The sequence below is a fragment of the Hylobates moloch genome, unplaced genomic scaffold, assembly GCF_009828535.3.
Source record: "Hylobates moloch isolate HMO894 unplaced genomic scaffold, HMol_V3 SCAFFOLD_17, whole genome shotgun sequence".
In the NCBI taxonomy this organism is placed as follows: Eukaryota; Metazoa; Chordata; class Mammalia; order Primates; family Hylobatidae; genus Hylobates; species Hylobates moloch.
In genome coordinates, this window is record NW_026652292.1 from 51,841,360 (window position 1) to 51,856,617 (window position 15,258).

The 15,258-nt window shown below is 43.3% G+C and overlaps 1 protein-coding gene across 7 annotated transcripts in view; it reads right to left on the bottom strand.

The window, feature by feature from the left end:
* The window catches only part of WDR19 (WD repeat domain 19), a 111,252-nt gene that overhangs the window by 6,146 nt on the left and 89,848 nt on the right, over positions 1-15,258 (bottom strand). For 3 of the 7 annotated variants that reach the window (XM_032135839.2, XM_058430273.1, XM_058430276.1), the window contains 5 exons: positions 13,026-13,107; positions 11,117-11,267; positions 8,917-9,040; positions 7,850-7,926; positions 7,390-7,514 (listed from right to left, as the gene is read on the bottom strand). In XM_032135839.2, coding sequence (XP_031991730.1) covers positions 7,403-7,514; positions 7,850-7,926; positions 8,917-9,040; positions 11,117-11,267; positions 13,026-13,107 — 546 coding nt within the window. In that variant the 3' untranslated portion in view covers positions 7,390-7,402. Of the gene's footprint in view, positions 1-7,389; positions 7,515-7,849; positions 7,927-8,916; positions 10,001-11,116; positions 11,268-13,025; positions 13,108-15,258 lie in introns of those variants that run through there. The other 4 variants (XR_004244854.2, XM_058430275.1, XM_058430274.1 and 1 more) reach the window with 4 other exon arrangements.

Here is a 15,258-nt window from a genome sequence, read left to right on the forward strand (position 1 = left end):
GGTGAGGAACTGCGTTCCTTTGGAGGAGGAGAGGTGCTCTGTTTTTTAGAGTTTCCAGTTTTTTTGCTCTGTTTTTTCCCCATCTTTGTGGTTTTATCTACTTTTTGTCTTTGATGATGGTGATGTACAGATGGGTTTTTGGTGTGGATGTCCTTTCTGTCTGTTAGTTTTCCTTCTACCAGACAGGACCCTCAGCTGCAGGTCTGTTGGAGTTTACTAGAGGTCCACTCCAGACCCTGTTTGGCTGGGTGTCAGCAGCGGTGGCTGCAGAACAGCGGATTTTCGTGAGACCACAAATTCAGCTGTCTGATAGTTCCTCTGAAAGTTTTGTCTCAGAGGAGTACCCGGTTGAATGAGGTGTCAGTCTGTCCCTACTGGGGGGGTGCCTCCCAGTTAGGCTGCTCAGGGGTGAGGGACCCACTTTAGGAGGCAGTCTGTCCGTTCTCAGATCTCCAGCTGCGTGCTGGGAGAACCACTACTCTCTTCAAAGCTGTCAGTCAGACAGGGACCTTTAAGTCTGTGGAGGTTCTTGCTGAGTTTTTGTTTGTCCGTGCCCTGCCCCCAGAGGTGGAGCCTACAGAGGCAGGCAGGCCTCCTTGAGCTGTGGTGGGCTCCACCCAGTTCGAGCTTCCTGGCTGCTTTGTTTACCTAAGCAAGCCTGGGCAATGGCGGGCGCCCCTCCCCCAGCCTCGCTGCCGCCTTGCAGCTTGATCTCAGACTGCTGTGCTAGCAATCAGCGAGACTCCATGGGCACAGGACCCTCCGAGCCAGGTGCGGGACACAATCTCCTAGTGTGCCGTTTTCCAGGCCCGTTGGAAAAGCACAGTATTGGGGTGGGACTGACCCGATATTCCAGGTGCCGTCTGTTTCCCCTTTCTTTGACTAGGAAGGGGAACTCCCTGACCCCTTGCGCTTCCCGAGTGAGGCAATGCCTCGCCCTGCTTCGGCTCGCGCACAGTGCGCTTCACCAACTGTCCTGCACCCGCTGTTAGGCACTCCCTAGTGAGATGAAACGGGTACCTGAAGCAGAAATGCAGAAATCACCCGTCTTCTGTGTCGCTGGGGCTGGGAGCTGGAGACCGGAGCTGTTCCTATTCGGCCATCTTGGCTCCACCCTTCTCATCCCTGAAATTTTTTTTTTTAGAAGGCCAGGAATGGTGGCTCACACCTGTAATCCCAACACTTTGGGAGGCTGAGGTGGGAGGATCACTTGAGTCTAGGAGTTCAAGACCAGCCTGGGCAACATAGTGAGACCCCATGTCTTAAAAAAAAAGCTGGGTATAGCACATTCCTGTAGTCCTAGCTACTTGGAAGGCTGAGGCAGGAAGATCATTTGAGCCCAGGAGTTTGAGGCTGCAGTGAACGATGATTGTGGCACTGCACCCAGCTCAGGCAACAGAGTGAGACCCCGTCTCAAAAACAAACAAACAAAAAAAATTTTACTTAGAAGAAAGGTCAGTGAACTAGAATATAGATCAAAACTAATTATCCAATATGAACAGAGAAAAAAGATAGAGGAAAGAACTTTAGTGACCTTTGGACGTCAAGTAGTCAAACACAGATATTACTGGAGTTCCAGAATGAGAAGACAGAAAGGGATAGGAAAAGTGATTGAAGAAATAATGGCTCAAAATGTCCCAATTGAAGGAAGAATATAAACATACAGATTCAAGAATTCTAGAAAATCCTAAGTTAAAAAAATTTAAAAACCACACCCAGGCAAGTATAGTCAAAATTCTGGAAACCAAAAATAGAGAATGCCTTGAATGTAGCCAGAAAGAAACCAGTAAATACAGGGGAACAGTGAAGTTTGATACTGGAGACAATCATGAAAGTGCTTTAAGAAAACCTCAGAATTTCGTATCAAGCGAAAATATCCTCAAAAATGAAGGAAAATAAAGACAGAGAAGAAGTCACCAGCAAACCTGCACACGTAAGAAATGTCAAAGGAAGTACTTCAGGCTGAAAAGAAATAATACCACATGGAAACTTGGATTCAGGCAAGAATAACATGGAAATTATAAATGTGGGTAAATGTAAAGCTACATTGTATTTTTTTAAGATAATTTCCTTTAAAAAGACACAACTAAAGAAAAATTGTATCATTGTATTACAGGATTTATAATGTGTACATATGTATATTTGTGTGTATGTGTTTGTGTATATATATAATAGGATATTAACCAAGTATAAAATTTTGTAAAGACAGGTAAAAAGTCAATAGAAGAATCAAATGAAATATGAAAAAATATTTAGTCAAATAGAAGGCAAGACAAGAGGAACTGAACAAAAAGTGGATAGGACAAATAAAAAACAAATAACAAAATTGTAGACCTAAATTCAGCCTGATGATAACACTTGAAAAAAAAAAAAAATCACACCAGAGGAAAATTGCAGACCAATATCCCCCATGGACACAGACACAATATTCTCAACATAATATTAGCAAAATAATCCAGCAATAGGATAATACATCATGATCAAGTGAGTTTATCTCCAGAGTAAAAGTTGGCTTTAACATTGAAAATCAATATAACTTACCATATAAATGGATTAAAGGGGAAAAGCCATATCATCTCAATTGATAGAGAAAAAGCATTTGACAAAATTTGTCACCTAGTAAACTAGAAGGAAACTTCCACCACAATTTGTTAGGAGACCTCTCTGAAAAACCTTACATCACAATAGTGAAATACTAAATACCTTCCTCCAACACTGAGAACAAGACAAGGATGTTGATTCTACTATTATACAACATTGTAGAGGAGGTCCTAGCCAGTGCATATGAGAAGAAAAATAAAAGTTACAAAGATTGGAAAGATAAGTAAATTTTTTGTCTATTTGTAGATGACTGTTTACGCAGAAAATCTGAAGGATTCTACAGTACAACTACTAGACATAATTTAGAAAGGTTACAGGATGCAAGGTCGATATATAAAAATTAATTGCACTTTCCTATGTAAACAATTAGAAAATGAAAAAAACTAAATTTAATTTAGTATTAAAATCTCCCCAAATTATTTAGAAATAAATTTAACAAAAGACACGAAAGACTTCTTTATTCAAAACTGCAAAATAGGCTGGGCACAGTGGCTCACACCTATAATCCCGCACTTTGGGAGGCTGAGGTGGGTCGATCACCTGAGGTCAGGAGTTCAAGAGCAGCCTGGCCAACATGGTGAAACCCCATCTCTACTAAAAATACAAAAATTAGCTGGACGTGGTGGTGGGCACCTGTAATCTCAGCTACTCGGGGGGCTGAGGCAGTAAAATCGCTTGAACCCTGGAGGCAGAGGTTGCAGTGAGCTGAGATTGCACCATTGCACTCTGGCCTGGGCGACAAGAGTGAAACTCCATCTCAAAAACAAAAAACCCTGCAAAAGGGCCGGGCGCGGTGGCTCACGCTTGTAATCCCAGCACTTTGGGAGGCCGAGGCGGGCGGATCACGAGGTCAGGAGATCGAGACCACGGTGAAACCCCGTCTCTACTAAAAATACAAAAAATTAGCCGGGCGTGGTGGCGGGCGCCTGTAGTCCCAGCTACTCGGAGAGGCTGAGGCAGGAGAATGGCGTGAACCCGGGAGGTGGAGCTTGCAGTGAGCCGAGATTGAGCCACCGCACTCCAGCCTGGGTGACAGAGCAAGACTCCGTCTCAAAAAAAAAAAAAAAAAAATCCTGCAAAATAGTGATGAGGAATTGAAAAAGATCTAAATAAATGTAGAGATATACCATATTCATAGATTGGCAGACTGTTAAAGATGTCAATTCTCAAAATGATCTACAGAATCAATGTAACTTTTGTGATAGGCAGAATTCTAGGATGGTCCCTAAATTTCCCACACCAGTGATACTTATCCTGTGTAACACCTTCCTCTTGAGTGTGGGCAGGGCTTGTGATATGATGTGATAATAACCGTATTAGGCTTAATTATATGATAGAGAGGAAGGAATTTTGTAGATGTAGTTAAGGTCTCAATCAATGGACTTTGAATTAATCAAAAGAGAATTTGTCGTGGGCTTCACCTAATCAGGTAAGCCCTTTATAATAGGGTCCAGACTTTACCTGAAGGGAGAGATTGTAAATGAGAGATGCCCTTACGCTGGACTTGAAGCAGTTTTGTGTTGTGGGGAGGGTCACGTGTCAGGAAACTGCCTGTAGGAGCTAAGGGCTTCAGTCCTCTGACCATAAAGATCAGAATCTGCCTCCCCTCCAAAGAAAACAAAACCCAACAAATAGACTAGAAAAAGACTTCAGGTAAGATTTCAGCTCCAACCAACACTATGATTATAGCCTTGTGAGACCCTGAGGAGAAGACCCAGCTAAGCCATACCTAGACTACTGACCCATAACCATAGAAATTGTGAGATAATAAATGTGTGTTGTTTTAAGATGCTAAATTTGTGATAATTTGTTATATAGCAACAAAATTAATACAAGCCCCAATCATAATTTGAGCAGGTTTCTAAAATAGAATTTGAGAAACTGATTCTAAAATTGTCTACAAAAATGAATAACCAACAGCCAAAACAGTCTTGGAAAAAAAAAACCAAATTGGAGGATCCACAATACCTGACTTTAAGAGATTCTATAAAGCCACAGTAATCAAGATAGTGTAGTATTAAAATAAGGGAAAAACACATAATGGCAAAGAAGAAAGGGTCCAGAAATAGGCCCACATTTTATATCCATTTGAGGGGAAGAAAACCCAACCCTTCCTCACACTGGAAACAAATTATTTCAAGATAAATTGCAGATCTAGAGCTTCTAGAAGAAAACAGAAAAATATGTTCCTGACTTGTTAGTAGGATATATATATACACACACACACACACACATATATTTAGGACAAAAAAGGCAATAACCCTAAAATTTAAAATTTAATAAATTATAATTCATCGAAATCAAAACCTTACCAAAAGACACCATTCAGAAAAAAATGGGAAGCCACAGAGTGTGATATTTGCAAAATATATCTGACAAAGAACTTGTATCTAGAATATATACATAAAAAACTTAAAACTCAAATACACAATAATCCAGTGTCAATGAGGAAAATTTGTCTTTTCAGCAAATTCTGCTGGGTCAGCTGGATATCTACATGCAAAAGAAGGAAGCTGGATCCCTATCTCACACCAGACACAAAAACTAAGTGGATCAAAGACCTAAATATAAGTAATGACTATAAAACTCCTAGAAGGAAACAGGTGTAAATCTTCATGACCTTGGAGTAGGCACTGTTTTTATTTAGAGATGGTGTCTTGCTATGTTGCCCAGGCTGGTCTTGAACTCCTGGACTCAAGCAATCCTGCCTCAGCCTCCTGAGTAGCTGGAATAACAGGTGCCTGCCACTGTGCCCACTTTACACAATGGTTGATTTGTTGGTTGGTTTTTTTGAGACAAAGGGGCTCACTCAATCTGTTGCCCAGGCTGGAGTACAATGGCTTGATCATAGCTCACTTCAGCCTCAGCCTCCCGGGCTCAAGTGATCCTCCTGCCTCAGCCTCCCAAGCAGCAGGGACTACAGGTGTATGCCACTATACCTGGCTAATTATTTTATTTTTTTGTAGGGATGCGGTCTTACTATGTTGCCCAGGCTGGTCTCGAACTTCTGAGCTCAAGTGATCCTACCACTTTGGCCTCCCAAAGCACTGGGATTATAAGCATGAGCCACTCTGCCCAGCCTGGCAATGGTTTTTGATACAATACCAATAGCATAAGCAAACAAAGGGGGGGAACCAAACAGATAAACTGGACTTCATCAAAATAAAATACTTGTGCATCAAAGATGCTATCAAGGCCGAGCATGGTGGCTGATGCCTGTAGTCCCAGCACTCTGGGAGGCCAAGGTAGGAGGATTGTTTGAGCCCAGGAGTTCGAGACCAACCTGCGCAATGTGGCAAGACCCTGCCTCTATTTAAAAAACAACAACGACAAAAAAAAAACAAAGGAAAAAAACCCACAAGAAAATACTTCCAAATCATATACATGATACAGAACTTGTATCTAGAACATATAAAGAACTCTTAGAACTGAACAATAAAAAGACAAACACCTGGCTGGGTGCGGTGGCTCATGCCTGTAATCCCAGCACTTTTGGGAGGCTGAGGCCGGCGAATCACATGAAGTCAGGAGTTTGAGACCAGCCTGGCCAACATGGTGAAACCCCGTCTATACTAAAAATACAAAAGTTAGCCGAGCGTGGTGGCACACGCCTGTAGTCCTAGCTACTCAGGGGGGCTGAGGCACGAGAATCACTAGAATCCGGGAGGCAGAGGTTGCAGTGAGCCGAGATCATGCCACTGTACTCTAGCCTGGGCAATAGAGCAAGACTCTGTCTCAAAAAAAAAAAAATAATAATAATAAGGCAGACAGCAGCTGTTGGCAGGGATGTGGAATGGAGAGATGAACACTTGTGTGCTGCTGGTGGGAATGTAAGAGGGTGCAACTGCTGTGGAAAACATTTTGGAGTGGTCAGGGAAGGGCAAGGCCAGTGGGACTGCAACATGGTGAGTAATCAGACCTGAGGCAGGAGGAGGAGGCTGGGCCTGTTAATGGACAGCCTTGGAGGCTCTTTGTGTTTGCAGGTGCACTAAAAAGCCAAGAGAACCATGAACCAGATACTGGAGATAGCCTGAGAGCCCTTGTTCATGGGGGCTAAGGGTGAGAGGTATCTAGATAATATGTAGGTTTTCTGTCCTGTCCAACTCGTTGGATGGAGCTGCTGCTTCCTGAGGAAGGGAAAACAGAGAGAGGTTGTGGGGGGAATCTCGACTCCTGTCTAACCAGGCTAAGTGTGAGATCTGTGTCAGAGATGAATTACTTTCACTTTTCCCTTGGTAAAAGAATATCCTGAATTTTGGCAGGGCTTTTGGCTTCTCAATTAAAGACTACATTTCCCTTCCTTCCTCTGCAGTATGTGTGGCCATGAGTAAGTGCTTCCAATGGAATGAAGTAGAAGGAATATGTGTAGCTTCCATGTGACAAAAGTGGGACTTGGAAAGAAAAAGAAATGGAGATTATTTCCAAATCTCTGGAAGCCAACATTTTTACAATATATTCTCCTGAATTATATCACAGACCCTCAAAAAATACTTTTATTAGCTGGCTCTAGTTTTAATGGAGTGATTAAAAAGACCCCTGTGAGATTTGACAAAATCTGGTCTAGTCGGAATGATGCTGCTTGGCTAAACAACCTTTGTCACTATGGAGATGATAATACCTGTGTTTTAGCATTAAAAAAAAAATACATCAAAAGGTGTTTGTCAGATTGTTCAAATCTGGCAAGCTCCATGATGCACTAAAAGGAGTTGATACTGATACACAGTAAAAAGCTGCATGCACGCTGTGGACCCTTGCGCCCAGAAGGTGTGCGGGCGCTCTGCCACTCACCTGCACATGTCACTCACAGTTCCTCCTCCGTTCGCAGGTACTGGGTACAGTCTGAAATCTTTTTCAGCTGAGCAGCGTTTAATCTTTCTGAACACATAGGACATGTGCTTTCAGTGTTTAGCATGCTGTTTAGGGGAGGCAAAGGCAGAGTAAATTAAATATATAACATTCCTTTAGCTTTGGATTACTCTAATGAGAAAGACAACTACTTTCTGTCTACACCTCTTAACACATGTCCACCATGCAATTTGAGAATCAAAACTATTCAGTCTCATGCAAGATCCTCTTTAAAGATAATATTCTCAAAGGTCATAGGAGGTTCTTCCAAGAAGACAATTTGAGTCTTTAGAGATCCTTAGGAACACAAATAAACAGAGGAATGCTTCAGAACAAAAGACGCAGAATGAAAGGCCTGTGTCGGGAGAAATCAGTGAGACTGAGTGACATGACGCACACTTACATCTTCAATTCTGAGTATAAAGCAGGGAAGTCACAATGTGGACACACCGTCCAGTCATCTTTCAACATGTGTTGACCCTGGAAATGGGATGTTTAAGAGTTAAATTCATCTTTATTTTAAAAACTCCAACCATTAGTCAATGTTTTTTTTGAGACAGAATCTTGCTCAGTCGCCCAGGCTGGAGTACAGTGGCGCATTCTCGGCTGTCTGCAACCTCTACCTCCTGGGTTCAAGCGATTCTTCTGCCTCAGACTCCTGAGCACCTGGGACTACAGGCGTGCGCCATCATGCTTGGCTAATTTTTGTGTTTTAAGTAGAGTCGGGATTTCACCATGTTGGCCGGGCTGGTCTCGAACTCCTGACCTCAAGTGATCCACCTGCCTCGGCCTCCCAAAGTGCTAGGATTACAGGCATGAGCCACTGCACCCTGCCTGTTATTCAATTATAATAATTGAATTCCAGTTATAAGTCAGACCTCTAAATTATAAAATCATTGCTATTTCACATGTGTGGGTAACTGAGATGGCATTAAAAGGATTAAAGCTAGGTTGTATCAGATTCATGTTTAAAGGAATAATATTCAGTTTTCTGATATCATTGCCTGAATTTAGTTTTCTTTAAAATAAAGCTCAAATTAATCCAGTGAATTATAAATAACCTGATATGTTAAAGTTGTCTGATACTAGGTCTCAATATTATAATAATAAAAACTACCGCTTATTAAGTGCTGCAGCCTGCCAGGATGGCACCAAGGCTTTGCACATGTGTAGCTCGTCAATCTGTGGTTGATTTCAGCAGGCAGGTGTTACTACAGAGGACTGAGCCCAGGACGGTCTGAGCCCCGAGTCTGTGCTATTTGGCCCTGCAGTGATAGTGCCTCCACTATTATTATTTGCTTTGAATATCACCTTTAACTGTATTGACTATGAAATAAAATGCTAGATGTTGTAGGAAATTTGAGGGATAAGATTATTTTAAAAGTGAAGAAAATATTGACATACATCAAGTATTCAAATGGGTTACAAAGAGATGTGCAAAGAAAGGGAAATTACTATAAAGGAACTCACTGTTGCAATGCAATATGGGATACTGTTTTTACATCCAGGACAGAGGAGTTCACACTCTGGGAGAAGAAATTTGCAGAATGGACATGGAGTCGTGGCCTCTTCTATCTCGGATGTATTGGGTCTCCTGTGAGGAAGAATCATGTCATTTAAAAATACCGTTTTATTCATGTACCGGGGATGGCAAAGAGAAAGCATATTTGGAAAACCAGGGACATATGACACACCTACTTCATAGTCAGACTCTGGGCTTAGAGAGATACTTACAAGCTCACACCAGCCCTTGATCCACTCCAGGGAGGAGGAAGAGTACCTAGGATTGGTTAGGTTCTAGGGTGTTACATGGGCCACGTTTGGGAACTGGAGTTCATAGCACATTCAGCGGCAGAAAGCATGGGTAGGTCTTGCGGTCTTCTCTCTTCCTGTGCTACTGGAGTGGTGAGCTTGGTATTTTCCCTCTGTGTCTCCCTTTTGTGTAACAGAAGTGGTAAAAGTTACACCAGCACTGTCCAATAGAACTATCTGTGACAATGGAAATGTTTGGATTCTGTGCTATCCAATATGGTAGCCATGAGCCACATTTGAACACTTGAAATACGGGTAGTGCGAAGAACTAACTTTAACTTTTATTCCATTTTAACTAAATTTAAATAGCCACATGTGGCTAGCAGGTACCATATTGGACCACATAGCTATAAACGATTTGTGCATGGGGAGAGAATGCCTAGCATCTCCTCCCACCAGAGCCCCAGCTAGCGTGGTTCTCTGCTGTTGGGGTAAATATGATCTTGCATTTTGTGGTTAGCTTCTCCCCATCCCACTCTCCATGCTAGCAGGTATTCTGGGTCAGACTGATTTGGTCTGAAGCTACTTAGGCTTAAAAAAAGGAGTATTCCATGTACTCCTATCCAACTTAAAGCTCTCTGCCATGAGGGTGGTTCCCAAACCCAGCTACCAGTGAAGTGTCATTTGCTTCCATTTGTCATTACCAATCCAGTCATCTCCCTGGGCTAAGGTCTGGGTCCAAGATTCAGGTACCTGGGTCTTGTCATAATGTAATGAACAGGAACCCCAAATGTCATCACTCCTGAAAAAGTGGTTGTTTAGAATTACTCCATGACTGCAATGACTTTTTTCTTTTCCAAATGCAAGGGCTACTTTTTCCTAGTTTTCGTTTAGAAAAACCTAGAAAAACCAGGCTACTGACTGCTTTCTGAAGCAAGGATGTGCCTAAGGGCTTTTGGGGCTGCAGAGGATTTGGAAATGAGCTCTCTCTGCTGGCAGTGGGCCCTGTGAATATGAAGTTCCTCACACTGAGAGGAAGTTCCACTGAATGTCCACTATTTTCTTCATCCCTCTTTGGCAGACATAGTTCGCTGCTTCTCTCCAGCTCCTTGCCAACAGAACTTTGCTTCCACTTAGCAGCCTTAAGTCCTGTGAGGCAGAGTACTGGCCACGGAGGTGAAAATTGAAGGTCTTGAGGATGGTACCTTCCTGAGCAAAAAGGTGAAGATCCCTTTGACCTCTCATTTCCCTACTTCTTCCTGCCTGGAACGAGGACATGATGTCTGGGGGTGTGGCAGATGTCTTGCCACCATGAGGAGGAAACCTCTATGCTATGGATGGCAAAGCTGCAAAGCTGGAAGATGGGGATCTGGGTCTGGTGGCATCAAGGCATGGTGACACCAGCCCTGGACTGTGATGCCTTGCATATGAGTCAAATAAATACTGACTTGGTCAAGCTGCTGTTAGGTTTTCTGCTGCTTGGAGCTGAATACAAGCCTAATTGCTATGCCCGCCTTTTTTTTTTTTTTTTTGGTTGAGATGGAATCTCGCTCTGTTGCCCAGGCTGGAGTGCAATGGCACGATCTCGGCTCACTGCAACCTCCGCCTCCCAGGTTCAAGCGATTCTCCTGCCCCAGCCTCCTGAGTAGCTGGGACTATAGGTGCGTGCCACCACGCCCAGCCAATTTTTGTATTTTTAGTAGAGATGGGGTTTCATCATATTGGCCAGGCTGGTCTTGAACTACTGACCTCAAGTGATTCGTCCACCTCAGTCTTCCAAAGTGTTGGGATTATAGGAGTGAGCCACTGCACCTGGCCCCCCACCATTTTCTTATTGAGCCTGCATATTGGCAGCTACATTTTTGGAAATACCTCTGAGAAATGTGATTAGATAGCAGAAATAGCTGTCTCTGCCTACCTGACCATTCCCTCGATCTTCTTTCTGTATTTGGCATCTATTTTGCTGCGGTATTCAGGCCTCATCAACATAGCTGCGAAGCTGAAAGCAGAGTTCCTCAGGCCTGCCCTGTGACACTCAATCACAGTGGACGTCAGGATGGGTACAATGTCTGCAAGAGAAAAGGGGAGAGCAGCAGGAGCACAGCGTCTCCTGTCCTCAGTGATACAGGTGGGACTCCACCCTGGTTCTGTAGGAAAACAGGGTCGTGGTCTCCGAACTTTGTTTTTTCTGCAAAGAACCAGACGTGATCTGTTTAATGAGGAAAGTACGTAGCTGTGGGGTCAGGCTAACTGCCCATCAAGTGCTTTTCCTTTGATTACACCATGTTCTGCCTTGTAAAACTGGGACCTGCATCCCTTGGAGGCAACACTTCCGTGAGTTTCCTTTCACGCCTCTTAGACATATTTTTTGCATCTGACAAGACTGCTGATAAAAGCATTAGGGGGATTAATGACTTTATACACTAATCTCTCTGCAGGCATCAAATTCTTTCTTCAGGATAGACACCCAGAATTACTGGCTCAAAAACAGGACCTTTTAAAAAATACTCTTACCACAAATTGCCAAAGTGCTTTCCGCAAAGGCCATACCAATTTCCATCCCCACCAGCAGTCATGAGAGTGCTCGTCCTATCCCACACCTTGCCCGCACGGTAGACTGTCATGTAACAACGACGACAAAAATACACTTAGAGAATGTGGGTTGGCCAATTATGACCCATGGACCAAATCTAGCCCTCTGACTTTTTGTACGGCCCATGAGCTAAGAATGATTTTTACATTTTTAAATGGTTGAAAAAACATCAAAAGAAAAATATTTTTGTGGCATGTTAAAAGTGTATGTGGTTAATTTGTGTCCAAACATAAAGCTCTGTTGAAACACAGTCATGCCCATTCGTTTATGTATTATTCATGAGAAGATGGCAGAGTTGAGCAGTTGTGACAGAGACCATATGTCTCACGAAGTCTAAAATATTTAACATCTGGCCCTTTACAGAAAAAGTTTGCTGATCCCTGTCATATACTGTGACAGTATTTAATCATTTAAGAATGTTATCATGACATGTCTTTTAGAATAGTGAGGCCTTTTCAGAGGCAGCGTCCTACCGTGCTTGCAAACACAGAGTCAGGCTATTATTAGCTCATAATGTGATCTTGGGCAAATGTTATTTCTTTTCTTTTGTCCCAGTTTGTTCAGAAACGTATTTGTGTGTGCAGGCCTGAGACTGTCATCCTTGGAAAGGCTTGAACAGCTAACCCTTGGCTCGCATCTGGAACATAGATTTGGAGACGGTTCCCCCGTTTCCAGAACTGATGAGTGGCTCACCGTGCCTAAAATCTTTGTACAAACAATGTGGTTTATGCCGAACACCTGCTCTCTGGGAGCCTGGAAAACTGGGTACATGCCAGGCAGGGGGCACCTATGTGAGCACACCCCAATCAAACTCCTGGCTGCTGAGTCTCTAATGAGCTTCTTGGCACTCTATGTTTCACCATGTTGTACAAGTCAGTCTTGGAGGAGTTACTGAACTTGCATCCTGTGTGCTCCACTGGGAAGGGACTCTCAGAGGTCTGTGCCTGCACCTGCTCGCCTTTGGGTGAATCCTTCTGCTCATTTTGCCTCAGATCCTTTTGCTGTGATAAATCTAGGTTTTGGTACTACTGTGTGTTGACTCTTATAAATCCTCCCAGTGAAGAATCATCAAACCTGGGAGTGGTCTTGGGGACCTCACATACCACTTCATGGAGCTGCTGTGAGAATTAAACAAGTTAGTGTATGAGGGGAGCCTGCAAAAGGGGCGCTGTGCTAGCATGCGGCATGGGGCATGGGGCATGGAAGGGTGAGAGCTCTGGTCAGTGGTACTTACGTGATGGAAATTTGCTGATGTTGTTGGCCACCCGAATAAGCATGCGAGCCCCTTTCATGTGATTTCCATTTTTAACATGAATCTGAAACAAATGACATATTTTACTCTTCTCATAGTCGTTGATTAGCCCCAATTCATGCTTTGTTCCCTCAAATAAACAACTCCTTGATGATGGCCCAGGGATCCTTGTAGACTTTCCTGGCTGATGCCACTAGAGATCCCTCCATTTTTTTCTCTTCAACAGCTGCTGCCTGGCCCCATGGCCTCACCTACCCTATGCTCTGCTTTTCACTTTGCCCTAGACCACTTGGTATGGGTTCAAATCCCTGGTCTATCTCTTACTGGCCATTCTTGGGGGACCAACTTCACCACATTGTGGTAAGACCCGAAAGCTGAGTGAGTCAGGAATCAGGTAGAATGAGAGAGAATAATCTGCTAAAGGAAAGGTGCCCTATCTGTGCTCAGAGGGCAATGACGGGTGGAAGGCTTGAGACTGGGCAAGGGCCAGCAGGGTCAGTGACACATCGAGGGGTGCGTTTAGGATGGGGTGAGCCTTGAGAGTCAGCAGGGGCCAGGCCATGAAGCCACTGCAGTCATCCAGGGGTGAGATGAGGAAGCCAAAAAGGTGGGGCAGTGGGGATGGAGAGAAGCAGACAGATGAGGGGTCAGGGCTGAGGATACTTGGTGAGAATGTGCAGGGTGAGTGTGGAATGATGCCAACCCTTGGGGCCAAAGAAAAGGACTCAAGAAGCACCCCTGTGGCTTATGGTGCTAGAAAGCTCTGTTGCAAGAGGGCCTCTTACAGGAATTCCTGTTTTTGCCCCGCATCTTCCACCAATGTGTTTCTGTCCCCCCTGCACTCCTAAAGGCTCCATTTTGTTAGATTGTGTGCTTCCAGGACATTGAATCACCACTCATGTCCGCAGCTGAGAAAGACTTCTCTCCTTCCAACCCCCTTCTTTATGGAAGAAGGATCCTCCTGCCTCTCTGAAAGGAAATGTACTCCTGGAGGTTGCAAGTTATAACTCCAGATGCATTTCCCTTAGAATCAGCATTATAGACCTGTGCAGTCTCCTGTGGTAGGCATTAGTCACGTATGGCTACTTAAATATAAAAGTTAAAATCATATACAATTAACAATGTAGTTTATCAGCTGTACTAGCTGCATTTCAAGTGCTCCATAGCCAGGTTAGTGGCTACCATATTGGGCAGTACAGTATAGAATAGTTCTGTCACTGTAGAACGTTCTACTGGACAGTGCTGATATAGACAATAATTAGTATGTAAATCATTCATAACATGACTGCTCTTGTGGACAGGTCAGAGAACCAATTTAGCATTAATATGGAAAGATGTACTGTGACATAAATGAACATTTGAAAAAATATGTAAGTTGGAGTCTGCCCATATATTTACAGAAATATGTATATATATAAATGTACACACGAATATACATGACATTTATGTAAGTTGTATTGTGTCATTTTTTAGAGTTGAGGTCTTGCTCTGTTGCCCAGGCTGGAGTGCCGTGGTGTGATTATAGCTCAATGCAGCCTCAAACTCCTGGGCTTAAGTGATCCTCCTGCCTTGTCCTCCCAAAGTACTGGGATTACACATGTGAGCCACCATGCCCAGACTCATTTATGTAAATTATACATACAAGTACTTGATGTTTGCAGGATCTATTTTTGTTTGTATTGATAATTACTGATTTAAAAAACAGAATATACACAACTAAACATAATCCCAATTTGGTAAAAAACATGCATTTATAGAAGTACAAAGAATATATACATCACTATTAACAATTGTTATATCTGGGTGACGGACTTAAAGGACGAATTTTTAAAAAATTCTTTTCTGGCCGGGTGCAGTGGCTCACACCTGTAATCCCAGCACTCTGGGAGGCCGAGGCAGGTGGATTGCCTGAGGACAGGAGTTCGAGAGCAGCCTGGTCAACATGGTGAAACCTCGTCTCTATTAAAAATACAAAAAAATTAGCCAGGTATGGTGGCGTTTGCCTGTAATCCCAGCTACTCAGGAGGCTGAGGCAGGGGAATTGCTTGAAGCAGGGGAGGTGGAGGTTGCAGTGAGCTGAGATCAAGCCACTGCACTCCAACCTGGGTGACACAGTGAGACTCCATATCAAAAAAAAAAAAAAAAAAAAATTCTATATTCTTTAAACTTTCTTAGGGAATATATATTATTTTTATATTTGGATGAAAACTAAACA